Source organism: Drosophila ananassae (assembly GCF_017639315.1).
Source record: "Drosophila ananassae strain 14024-0371.13 chromosome 4 unlocalized genomic scaffold, ASM1763931v2 tig00000071, whole genome shotgun sequence".
Classification (NCBI taxonomy): domain Eukaryota; kingdom Metazoa; phylum Arthropoda; class Insecta; order Diptera; family Drosophilidae; genus Drosophila; species Drosophila ananassae.
Genome location: NW_025319041.1, coordinates 2065464 through 2079080, shown reverse-complemented (window position 1 = coordinate 2079080; position 13617 = coordinate 2065464). Strand labels below are relative to the sequence as shown.

The window sequence follows — 13617 nt, the reverse complement described above, 5'->3', positions numbered from 1 at the left end:
GGCGATTCCCGGGTTCTCCGCTAGTTTTTCTGAGATGAAACTAGCCGTTGCCCCGGTGTCTATCATGGCCTTCACTTCTGCACCTCCGACCTTGACGACCGCCGCCAACTGCTGATCATCTCCTGATAAAGGGTTCCTGCACCCACTGGCCCAATGGTCCCTGCCTCCGCACCTGTTGCATGCCTGCGCTGGGTTTTCTGTCTGACCCTGTCTAGACGTCGCTGCCCACTGCCGAATCGGCTGTCTTTGACTTTGGCTTACTGCCCATTGTTGACTCGGCTGCTGTTGCCTTAGGACTGTCCATTGTTGACTCGGCTGCTGTTGCTGCTGCATTTGGCGTCGATCCTCAGGCTGCCATCTCTGATCCCATCCCTGTCCTGGGGGGCTCTGTTGCTCCGGTGGTGTCTGGTGCCGTTCCTCTTTTGACCACCTTCTGTAGAGGATCGTTCCACCGAATTTTTATATTTGGCATGATTGCCTGAGCCCAGAAATAACACAGGGTGTTTCGTTTAATAAATATCCCCTGCATTTCGATAAAGTTACAAAAGGGTGCATCTCACCGGCTGCTTGGCTCCGCCGACCGACCGCTCGTCCTCCCGTCGATCCCCGATCATCGTTCCGGGTTGGTGCCAATACACACGCCCTCCAAAAGCTTGCGCCCAGCAGGACGTGTGTTCTTTGTGCCTGGCGCCGAAACGGCTCACGAGGTCCTCCGTTTGGACTCACGTGCTCCAGTTGCGGGGCCTGTGCTGTCGCTGTTGTTGTCGTCGCAGCTCACTTATCGTCGCCGCTGCTCCTGTCGTTGGCGCCGCTCCTGCTTGCTGCTCCCGTTGTCGCCCCTGCTCCTGTCGCTGATCCTGTCGCTGCTCCTTTCGCTGCTCTTGTCGCTGATCCTGTCGCTGCTTCTCCTTTGCGGGTGCCGTGGACCTTCGGTATCCTTGGCTCACTGGGAATGCCCTTTCGCCGTGGCCGGCACCTAATCCGTGTTAGCAGACCGATAGGCTCACCTCCCAGGCATACGCCGGGCAGGATACGCTTCTCGGTGCCTGGCGGCCGGATCAGGGCACGAAGGGCCTACCTACCTCGCAGGACACGCCCTGGTTGAGTTCGCCACTCGCCTCCAAACGCTCCGCAGAATCTTTAGCAGAGGTTTTGGCGTCACGTCTCCTTTAACTCCAGGTGATACGCTGTGCGTACGCCCCAGCACCTGTATCAAGATTCTATTGACTTTACCGGGGTGTACAGGATCACAGCTGGTCTTAACGGTCAGGAATCGACAAGGCGTACGCCTGGCCAATCCGTCGCTATCGCTATGACACCAAGACACCTGTCGTGTCCGGGAATAACCGAACCCGACTTGTTTTACCCTTGGTCTTAAGTTCCGCCGCGGACCGTTGATCCTTTTCTCACTTGCTCTTACCCACAGGGGGTCCTTAAGCTACTGATCGCAGATCCTTGCGCACTCGTTTTAAATCCCGCACTTGAGACTGTCGAACTTACCCACGGGGAGTCCTTCAGCTTATGCTCCTAATTCCTCCCAGGAAACTTTCCCGCTTGAATGTCAGACTTACCCACGGAGGGTCTTTCCCTCAACTCTTCCAGCTTCCCTAGAAGACTCGGTCCCGATTTGCTCCAGAGGCCCTCCTTATATAGTGCCTGAGGCGCCCGTTAATCCTTGCAAATCTCGCTTCCTGCCTTCGCTTCTCTGCTCTCGCCGTTAACTTTCTCCAATTCCCGCCGCATTTCTATCGGCCCCACGTTTGCCCCGCTTGGGCCTCCGATTGGTATTGTTATTGTGCAGGTCACCGGACTTTGTTCGGATATCCCCTTTGGGCATTCCAAATGCATTTCTGCGTTTCTGCACTTTTTAAACATAGCTGCGCTGTCGTGGGCCGCTTCATTCCCCGCCGTCCCCGCTCTCTCCTATGACATTCGAGCGCGGCCGCGGTGGCCCGCCCGTTATGTTCCACGGTGATTCCTCTTTCTCCTTCTTTCGTGCGGGCAGCCGTACTAGCTTGTCTGCTATTGCCCCCCTTGCCACCTGTCTTGGCGTGTGGGAGATCTAATCTTCTCACAAATTATATAGCAGCTATCGGATATAGTCGACCGATCCCGGCCGTGCCGACCTTTATATTTTTTTACTTTAATAAAGCAAAGTGAGGGAGATTTAAAAGTTTGTAGCTTTTTAAAAACCCTCTCAAAACGCTCTAACAACGCCATTCGGCTAAATTAATATTTAGGACTGGGGCCGATGGCGTCTCCGTTATTATATTGTTGACCTCCGCCCAGTTATCAACAATAGTGCGAGTTCCATCGAGTGGGGCACGGATTTTTTAGGGTGGTTTGCAAACGGTGTTGCATATTTTAAGTATTTTACCTCCTTCTTGAACGTGTCCAATGTCTCCGCCAAATCTGTGCGGCTTGCTTCACCGAAGGAGTTTTTTAATGCGTTCGCCAACAGATGGGTGCTGCAGTTCAAGTATTTCCTTTCAAAGCTTTTTTTTTTATATTTGATCCTCGATCAGTAGCAAATTTTTCTTCTTCGACGCTGTCTACGTTGAAGTCGGCGAAGAGAGTCCTCAGTTTTCGAGAATGGTTATCCTCTGTAGACCACTGGTAATCCATCGATTTAAGACTCAGGAACAGACTTTGCGTCCTTAAAAAAGGAAGTTCCGCTGTGAGTAGTTATAAGTCCACATGTCGACTGACACATCTCCTGCATTCACAGCGTTTCTTAAATATTGTGCCAATTCAACTCTTTTTTTTGGCCACTTCCTTTCCGGTGTTGCGGCTTAGAGTCATCGGATCGGGAAGTAAATCGGAAACATTACCGTTGCTCCTATGTGGCTCCTATTTTAGTAAAAAATTTACCAGTTTTTTAAAGATTTGTACCGACACTGTGAAAGGTCGGCAATCCGGGACGATCCACTATTTACATTTGGAGGTTGGACAAATTATTTTCGTCAATTAAATTTGAGTTTTTAATCTCATATTTTCAACAAGAAAGGAAAGCTAACTTCGGGCGGAGCCGAAGTTGATATACCCTTGCAGTTCAGTCGCAGTCCGCTAGGTGGCGCCACCCATCTTATTTTATTACATATATAGCGGATCGTTTATAGTCGGCCGATCCTTATGAAAATTAACAGATCAGATTGTTTTCCTCAGATTGAAAATAGAATCTGTACCAAATCTCATCTTTCTAACTTAAAAAACACCAAAGATATTCCAATTCCGATCCTTTTATGACAGATGTATAGTAGTAGGCCGATCCTTATGAAATTTTTTAGACAAGATATTTTGGCCAAATATAACATGTGGAAAGTCCCAACCCTCTAACTTAAAAAAAACCAAAGTTATGGCATTTCCGATCAATCAGCTATATGGCAGCTATAGGATATAGTCGACCGATCCCGACCGTTCCGATCTATATACTGCCTGCAAACAAAAGAAATATGTGTGCCAAGTTTCAACTCGATAGCTTTAAAACTGAGAGACTACTTTGCGTAGAAACCGACGGACAGACGGACAGACGGACCTGCTTACGTTATAGTTCGATCTATGTTCAATAATAAACTTAAGTCTAGCTTAACTATTGCGGCGAAGCAGGGCGATTTCACAAGAGTTCAGCTCAGTTGTGCTGAACTTTTCTTTCGCTCCCGCTCCGCCCTGTACAAGTTTACAAGTTACTGGTTTTAAGTGTAATTCATTATATCTGTTATGGTCCTAACAGTTCATATGAACGCAGAGCTACCCAAATAAAAACCGGAGTAATGGATCTTAATGGATCAAAATACAAACTTATGTGTTTTTATTGTTCTAGTACACTCCATGTCACGTAGCTTCTCTTTGAATTTTACATCTTGATGATCGAAAGCGGCGATTTGCGTGAAGACTTGAAGGTTTCAGATGGCGAATTGGGCGAGACTCTGCGTTCTGACTTTGATAGTGGCAAGGACCTACTGTGCACCGTTCTTAAGGCGTACGGAGAGGAGTGTGTTATCGCAATTAAGATCAATACTGCTCTGGACGAATAAGCAAAATGTGTCTCTGTAAATTTTTTATTGCGTTTACATCTGAAGCAAAATTATTCAAGGATGGTGTTATAGGCTAGTTGGCTCTACATCTTAAATCTGGTTGTAACGATTGTAATAAATATAACAGAAATTGTCTTAAAAGGTTAATGATCTTGGTGTCCTATTATACTTAAAACATGAATTTCCCGACCGAATTATAGATTCGACGTGATTGCCCAAGCCCAAAAATAACACCGATAGCTTTTATTATAATTATGCCTTCTTTATTCTAGGTCTTGGTTTGTTTAAAAATTTCAAAGTAACAAAAGTGTCACCGAAATTGACACTGCTCCTCGCTGCTCCTCCGGTCGCTTGAGCTCGCCTCTGCCGTCGAACGCTTGTCCTTCCGTTGGTCAGCGTTCATCGTTCCGGTTTGGTGCCAATAGACCCTCCTCCCCAAGCTCTCCCCCGACAGGATATGTGGTTTTGTTGACTGGCGCCGGTTCAGCTAACGGCTCCCTCAGTTTGGGCTCCCGTGATCCATTTGCGGGGCCTACGCTGCTCCTTCTCTGCTGCTGCTGTCACTGCTCCTTTTGTTGTTCGCGCCTGGTTGTCGTTGCTTCCCTTGCTCCTCTACAGCCACCATCGCTGTCGATATCCTATGGCCGCGTCTCCGCTCTTGGCTCACTGAGTCTTGCCCTTACGCCGTGGCTGGCAACTGATCCGTGTTGGTCGCCAACCGGCACACCTCCCAGGCATACGACAGGATATGCTTTCTTGGAGCTTGGCAGTCGGATAAGGGTACGAAAGGCCTTTCTACCCCTCAGGAGACTCCCACGGTTGCGTGGCCGTCACACCTCCTTCACTCCAGAGAATCACTGTGCCTACGCCCTAGCGAGCCTGGATCAGGAGACTTCTGACTTGGCAAGGGTGTAGGGACACCCTTTGGTTTGGTTTGGTTTCGATCTAGACCTGAGTTCCCAAACTAGTCACCACCCCGACTCCGTTTACCCTGGGCTTCAGTTACCCCAAGGATTACGAAACCTTTCGCACTCGCTCCTTTTTATATCCTCTCAAACTCCAGACAAATTTACTGGTACTGGATCTGTGGCCACGGGAAATCGATTACTTTGTTCCAAACGTGATTTGTACCAAGTCCCATCTTTCTAACTTAAAAAACAGCAAAGTTATGCCTATTCCGATCGTTCAGTTATATGGCAGCTATAGGATATAGTCGGCCGGTTCTTATGAAATTTGGCAAATCAGATTATTTTGTTTTGTTTGTAATGAAATTTTGTACATAAGATATTTTGGTCAAATATAACATGTGTGGAAAGTCCCAACCCTCTAACTTAAAAAACACCAAAGTAATGGCATTTCCGATCAATCAGTTATATGACAGCTATAGGATATAGTCGACCGATCCCGGCCGTTCCGACTTATATACTACCTGCAAAGAAAAGAAGGATGTGTGCAAAGTTTCAACTTGATAGCTCTAAAACGGAGAGACTAGTTTGCGCAGAAACGGACAGACAGTCGGACAGACAGACGGACATGCTAATATCGGAGGTGATCCTGATCAAGAATATATATACTTTTTAGGGTCGAAGATGTCTTCTTCACTGCGTTGCACACTTCTGACCAAAATTATAATGCCATTTGCAAGAGTACATTTAGCAAGGCAGCAGAACAGACTCAAGTTGTCAGAATAAGTGCTACAAAGAGGGCTACATTCCTAAAGACTGAAAAGGTGATGTTGAGTGCTCTAGGTGCAATAAGAGTGGTCAGATATCAAAAAAATTCGAACAGATGCTAAAGGTTAGAGCATCAGAAGGATTAACCTGCCAGAAAGTAACAGCGGCAGGAGGAGTATGGATTGCTATGATTGGCTCAGAATGAGATTTGTGCTTTGACAGTTCAAACATAAAACTTCCAGGTTATTGGTAAGGACGAATTACGGAAGATAGAATCTGTTGCGCTCTGTTTTGTTTTCTTTTTGCATCGCTCGCTTTGGATATTGATGGGATGGAGTCTGAATGTGAAACTATTGGATCTGCTGCCGCAACCCGAGAAAGGATGCTGCGGAGAAGAGCAGAGGTGACCTGCCAGGAGATGGAGCTGCTGCATTATAAGCTGAAGGCTGCGGCGCAGAATGAGGATTGCACCATTATGGCGCTGGAGTCAGTGGAGAAGCGTTTGCGTGAGCGGCTCACGGCCCTTCAAGAAGAATTGAAGGAGCTTAATTTCAGCGTATCGGGAGTGAGCTGCATTGGAGATTATCGCAGCTGGCGACTTATGTGCATATGGACATTCAGGTGGAGGTTGCCAAGCGCTCTATGAGAATCGTTGCCCACTCCTCACTTCTCGACGGTGCCAGTGTATCGCCATGCAAGCCAGCCCCTACCTTTCCATAATTTGTTTAACTGCAGCGGCATTTATTGTTGTCGGTCTGTCTCCCAGTTTCGCATGCACTTTGTTGTTATTTGTAGCGCATGCCCCTTTGGGAGCTTTGGAAGAGCAAAAAGCTGGTAGCGTTACAGGATCTTTGGATGTCGGTACAGCAATTGTGGCGAATGACATCCTACAATCAGTGGATCTGAAAATTATATATTGCACATTTTATAAAAGGAAGCTTGCTGCTATTCCTCGGAGAACTGCACCGGGATATTCCTAGACTTGTGCCTGGGGAAACTTCCGTGCCCTCGTTATAGAATTTCTAATATAGGTTTGTATATCATCGAGCATTTACTTGTTCTGGGCCTGGTTTGACACCGTTACTAGTGATGCAGAACACAAAAAAATGTTTGCTTTCCTAAAAAAAACTTGCCTTTTTTATAAATAATTGCCCGTTATCAGCTGTTCCATATTCTTTGTTTCTCCCAGATTCGCATGCGCTTTGCTGTTCTTTTATAGCGCATGCACTTTGGGAGCTTTGGTGGAGCTTCTGCGCAAGCTCTTAGGTTTTATGCACTTGTTATTCGGCATTCTTTTGGATCGGCCGCGGAATTTGTTTTGGGGTTAAATTGACCCATAATAAATTTAATTTAAAAATTGAACCTCGTCTTGTTAATTCGGTCGCTATCAAAACGCTGATAGCTCAACAGTCCTCTCGTTTAGCTTGCGAAAGCTTATTACCGGTTCGGTACAGTGCCTCCATGGGGTATTCAGCATAAATCGGATCCTCGCTCTCCGTTCTTATGGTGGCTACCACCAAAAGTTGTAGGATAAAGCTTCGACAGGTTCTGCAAAAGGTTTTTTAAGAATGCATTTTGCTTAAGCAAAATGTTTTGGCAAGAGAGGTGAATTTGAGCAATCCATGTTAGTAAAGTTGACTTTAGGGCATTTGTGGAACGAAGAATTATCTGGGACTTTTCTGAGAATACTTCTGGGACCCATTTGAGGTGACCCATTTGAAGTACTGCGCCGAGGCACTGTGCAAACCGCTTGTTAAACTCTTTAATCTATCGCTGGAAACTTCGATCTTTCCCCTTATGTGGAAGGAATCCTTCATTATTCCGCTGCATAAAAAAGGGAAAAAATCCGACGCTGCGAATTATAGAGGCATCTCTAAATTGTCAGCAATTCCGAAGCTTTTTGAAAAACTTATCACTCCACATTTGCAACACCTATGTAGTTCAATAATAACTCCGTGCCAGCATGGCTTCATAAAGCGCCGCTCCACCACTACCAACTTATTGGAGCTAACATCTTTTATCACGGATGGCTTCCGGAATGGCTTACAAACAGACGTCATATACACTGACTTCAGTAAAGCATTTGACTCTGTTAACCATTCGCTTCTTATAAATAAACTCAGTCTTTTGGGATTCCCAACTGATCTTCTTATGTGGATTTCGAGCTACTTATCAGGGAGAACCCAACGTGTTTTCTTTAAAGATGTTACCTCGTTTAGTCCGCGCCACATCGGGGGTGCCCCAAGGAAGCCATCTTGGAACCCTACTTTTTACTCTGTTTATTAACGACTTGCCCCTTGCCTTAACTAATTCACTTGTACTTATGTACGCTGATGACGTTAAGCTATGCCTTCAGTATAAATTCACTAGCGCCCAGTCTAGTCTTCAATCCGATTTGGATAAACTTCAAAATTGGTGTTTAGCAAATACCCTAAAGCTTAATGGATCGAAATGTAAACTTATGTCTTTTTACCGATCTAGTCCTCACCAGGCTATGTACTTTCTCTATGGGACCGCCTTAGAACGAATAACTCAGGTTAACGATCTAGGTGTCCTATTAGATTTGAAACTTAAATTTACCGACCATGTATCTACCATGGTTAATAAAGCTATGGGTGTGCTTGGTTTTATTAAAAGATGGTCAAAAGAATTTAATGACCCGTACATAACTAAAAAGTTATATACATCACTGGTCCGTCCGATTCTTGAGTATGGATCGTGTGTCTGGAGTCCTCAATATGGAGTACACCAAGATCACGTTGAATCTGTACAAAAAAACTTCCTTACTTTTGCGCTTAGGGGACTTAATTGGGATGCAAATCTTTACCTCCCCTCTTATCGTAGTAGACTTTTACTAATCAACTTACCATCATTAACAAATCGTAGAACGATGCTGGGTGTCATGTTTCTATATAATCTTATTTATGGAAATATAGACAACCAGCATTTACTAACACGCTTAAATTTTAACATTCCTAGTAGAAGGGCTAGAAACTTTCGTCCTCTGCTCCTCAGCCATTGTAGTTCGACATATGCCCAACACGATCCGTTCAGGGTATTATGTTCGGACTATAATGGTCTCTACCACATCTTGTCACTTTGCTCTACTAACAATCTTAAATCGCTTATATTAACCGCCTTATCTGTGCAACACTCTTCCTCGTAATATCTTTCTCCAAATCCTCGCTTATTTATCTCGGATCTATTCCCGCGATTCGAGCCGTACGTTACGCGGCAGCGTCCCTCGGTCGGTTGGACGGGAGGTGGGCTGTACGTATGCAGTGGGAACCGCGCAAATGCACGTCTGTGAGATTTCGCCTGAGACCCTATATGAAAACTGGCACGCACCCTCACGGTATTTTTATACCCTTGCAGAGGGTATTATAATTTTGGTCAAAAGTGTGCAACGCAGTGAAGGAGACATCTCCGACCCTATAAAGTATATATATTCTTGATCAGGATCACCTCCTGAGTCGATATGAGCATGTCCGTCTGTCCGTCTGTCCTTTGGTCCGTCTGTCCGTCTGTCCGTCTGTCTGTTTCTACGCAAACTAGTCTCTCAGTTTTAAAGCTATCGAGTTGAAACTTTGCACACACCCTTCTTTCCTTTGCAGGCAGTATATAAGTCGGAACGGCCGGGATCGGTCGACTATATCCTATAGCTGCCATATAACTGATTGATCGGAAATGCCATAACTTTGGTGTTTTTTAAGTTAGAGGGTTGAAGAATATCTTATGTACAAAATTTCGTAAGGATCGGCCGACTATATCCTATAGCTGTCATAGAACGATCCAAATTGGCATAACTTTGGTGTTTTTTAAGCTAGAAAGATGGGATTTGGTAGATATTCTATTTTGGGAAAAACAATCTGATTTGTCGAATTTCATAAGGATCGGCCAACTATATCCTATAGCTGCCATATAACTGATTGATCGGAAATGCTATAACTTCGTTGTTTTTCAAGTTAGAAGGATGGGACTTTCTGTGCATTCTAATTTGGGCCAACTTATATGATCTGCTAAATGTCATCAGGATTGGCCGTCAATATCCTATAGCTGTCATATAACTGATTGATCGGAAATGCTATAACTTCGTTGTTTTTCAAGTTAGAAGGATGGGAGTTTCAATGGATTCCTCTTTTGGCAAAAAATTTCGATTTTCCAAGTTTCATAAGGATCGGCCAACTATATACGATCCGCTATATATCTAATAATATAAGATGGGTGGCGCCACCTAGCGGACTGCGACTCAACTGCAAGGGTATATAAACTTCGGCTCCGCCCGAAGTTAGCTTTCCTTTCTTGTTTATACAGGATTTTTTCCATTCCTGTCACATATTCCTTTCCACATATTGGTTAGCAAGATAAGGTTTTTCTCAACCTCGTAATAATATTGTAAGAGTTTTAAACCCCGTGCCTAAGGGTGTCTCATTTTTTTTCTGAATTATAAAAGGACCTCCTAGACGGGGCCTCTGATTTTGCTTTTTATACATTTTATGGACTGATAATGGAATGGCGTAATGGCCATCTGTGATCCGACATTTGTATGCCTCCGTCATTGTAGGCCTAGAAAGAACCGTCTAGAAATACTAGAAATTTTATTCCTCTGTCCATTATAGTTCGACTTATGCCCTACATGACCCTCTTATGGTTTTATGTTCGACCCATAATGGCCTCCACCGCTTTATATCTTGTTTTAGCTATCTAAAGCTATGTACCACTATCTTGTTTTAGATGGAAAGTCCCAGTTTATACCGGTTCGCGTTATCTGTAGATAGCTACAGAAAGCTATCAGCTTCAAACTTTGCACACATTCTTCTTTGCTTCGCCCGCAGAATATAAGTCTGAAAGCCCGGGGTCGGTCGACTATAGGGTACTTTTACCCTACCCTAACATATATTTGACATATAATTGATTAATGGAAAGTGACACAGCTTTGATGCTTTTTAGCTAAAAGTTTGGGACTTTATACAAATTCCATTTCGGGCAAACTAATTCGATCTAATAAATTGCATATAACTGAACGATAGGAAAAGACATAACTCTGATGTTTGATGCTTGGAACCTTTGTACCTTTGTATACTATATATCTTTATACTCTACTAGTACAGCGTATAATTACACAGGCCAACTGCAAAAAATCTCTACGCATAACTTTACCTGCTCCATAACCTTTAGGCTAAGAGAACAAATAACTAAGAGAAGAAATATATCAAATTTTACCATATATTGAAATTTTGTAGGCCGTGTAATGAAGATGACCATTATTGTTTCTAGTACATATCATTTTTGAAATGTATGTGTACCAACTAAATTTAAAAAATGGTATCTAGAAATTACCATATCTTTGGAACACTCATCCAAAGTTGAAATCTCCGATTTTCTACATTAATTTTTGGTCTTCTATGATTTTTCCTCAAACATTTTCCTATGGACATTTTCCTATTATTTTCGTATTGAAATCAGTAGATCATACCATGTTTTAATTTTGGATTTAGGGAAAAACTCGAAATAATTTTATTGAATTTATTATAGGTGGTTAAACAATATTTTCGTCAATTAAATTGGAGTTTTTAATCTCATATTTTCAAAAAGTCATGGCTATCTATCTCTATCTATGTTCAAAACGTATCTATTGCAGGTTCAGCTTGTTTAGTAAAGCTTTACAGAAATTGTAGATAGCCATGAAGGGGAGCCTAAAGGTTATGGAGCAGGTAAAATTATTCGTGGAGGAAAAAAAAAGTTGGAAATTGTCGGCCTGTGTTATTCATGTTTGAAAAACTTACCGTAATCTTCCTCGTATATAATTGCCACTTTTGTCCAGTTTAAGTATACCATTAGGTCTTTGTAAGCAAGTGTTAGGAGCTTGTGGGATGGGTATAAATTGACCGAAAATTCTTTTGAGTTATATTCAAGATCAATCCGAGCTTCAACGTGGGGTATGTCGTATGCCTCGCAAATAGATTGAACATGAGCAGCAAGAAGTGGATCAGTGGGCCCAAAAATGGCCTGGACTCCAGCTTCCAGTTGCCGACAAACTTTTTTGGTTGCTCGAAAAGAGTCCTCGCGAGGAACATATTCTATATCATAAACAAGCTGGGTATTTGGAAGAAGAATTTTTTCCTTGTTAATTCGATATATAGCATATTTAAATGCTGATTCGACACTGCTTTCCCTCTCATCTTCCGTAAATATTGCGCCTTAAAAAAATCAATACCAATAATAATGGTCATTGACAGCTTAAACAAATGTTATTTGTCAAAACTTACCAACTCGAATTACTGGTGGCAAAGCACAGGCATGTATAATCTTTGATAACAGTATATAAGAATAGCATAGTATGCCAAGAAAACTGCGGTATACATTTTTTTTATGTAATAAGGAATTCCGATTTGATAGTATCTTATGAGCATATAAAATAAGTATATTTTATAAAAATTGGTGGTAGAACCATACCATTATTTGATGAAATTATATTCCTATATTATATTTAATAAATTTATGAACCAAAGGTAAACGTTTTATTATATTTATTGTGGAACTCTGATTTCAACCCCTACAAGTAAAGGCCATTTAAAGCTCACGCAGAGCTTCTGTGCTTAAATTATATAAGCTTTTGGTGTTGAAAAATTGTGTTTGTTTGTGTTGCGCTAGGTGGCGCCACGCATCTTATATTATTAGATATATAGCAGATCGTATATAGTCGGCCGATCCTTATGAAAATTCAGATTGTTTTTCAGATTGTTGGCAGATTCAGATTGTTGGCAGATCAGATTGTTTTTCCCAAAATAAAATCTGTACCAAATCCCATCTTTCTAACTTAAAAAACACCAAAGTTATGCCAATTTCGATCGTTCTATGACAGCTATAGGATATAGTCGGCGGATCCTTATGAAATTTTGTACATAAGATATTTTGGTCAAACATAACATGTGTGGAAAGTCCCAACCCTCTAGCTTAAAAAACACCAAAGTTATGGCATTTCCGATCAATCAGTTATATGGCAGCTATAGGATATAGTCGACCGATCCCGTTCCGACTTATATACTGCCTGCAAAAGAAAGAAGGATGTGTGCAAAGTTTCAACTCGATAGCTCTAAAACTGAGAGACTAGTTTGCGTAGAAACAGACAGACGGACAGACGGACATGCTCATATCGACTCAGGAGGTGATCCTGATCAAGAATATATATACTTTATAGGGTCGGAGATGTCTCCTTCACTGCGTTTCACGTTTCACACTTTTGACCAAAATTATAATACCCTCTGCAAGGGTATAACAATAAAAGGCTATTAAAGCAATGATTTGAAATATGTCTTTAATTATTTCTCGATTTTAATTTACTATTTTAAATATATTACCAACGAAACCTTTCTTTAATCATATGAATAAAATATTATATATGCATTCAAACCTTCACATTAAGAAACAAATTGAAAAGTATTTAATTACACATAATATAAAAATATAAATAATTATTATTTTCTTTATATTTCATATTTATTGCTGTTACCATTTTTGTACGGCTTATTTTTAATTTTTTGAATTATTAATGTGGAGTCCATTGCAGATGAATAAAAATTTTCGTCAATATATGTTTTGAAAAAATCATCCTGTCGAAGTAAAATACCGATTACAAACCCGCATGCCACGCCCAAAGTATTTTATATTAGTTTTAACAAAAAACAAAATAGGAGTACAAAATCACATATTAACAATAAAGGAAAGCTAACTTCGGGCGGAACCAAAGTTATTATTCCTTTCCAGTTAATTAGTAGTTTATATTATTACATATATATCGGATCGTATGTAGTTGGCCCATTCTTATGAGAATTTCACTATCAAATGAATTTTCTAATAAAATTTTTGAAAACTGCTCCAAGCGTCTTTAGCAAAAAGCAAGGTTGTGT

At 42.2% G+C, this 13617-nt stretch overlaps 1 protein-coding gene across 6 annotated transcripts in view; it reads right to left on the bottom strand.

Moving 5' to 3' along the window:
• Nucleotides 1-12297, bottom strand: part of LOC6498717 (glutamate receptor ionotropic, kainate 2) — a 376347-nt gene extending 364050 nt beyond the window's left edge. For 4 of the 6 annotated variants that reach the window (XM_032452748.2, XM_032452749.2, XM_032452752.2 and 1 more), the window contains exons 1-3: nt 12164-12297; nt 11977-12109; nt 11494-11907 (exon numbers count right to left, since the gene is read on the bottom strand). In XM_032452748.2, the coding sequence (XP_032308639.1) occupies nt 11494-11907; nt 11977-12109; nt 12164-12166 (550 nt within the window). In that variant the 5' untranslated portion in view covers nt 12167-12297. The remainder of the gene's footprint in view (nt 1-11493; nt 11908-11976; nt 12110-12163) is intronic. The other 2 variants (XM_001967151.4, XM_032452751.2) reach the window with 2 other exon arrangements.
• Between the last annotated feature and the right edge of the window lie 1320 nt (nt 12298-13617).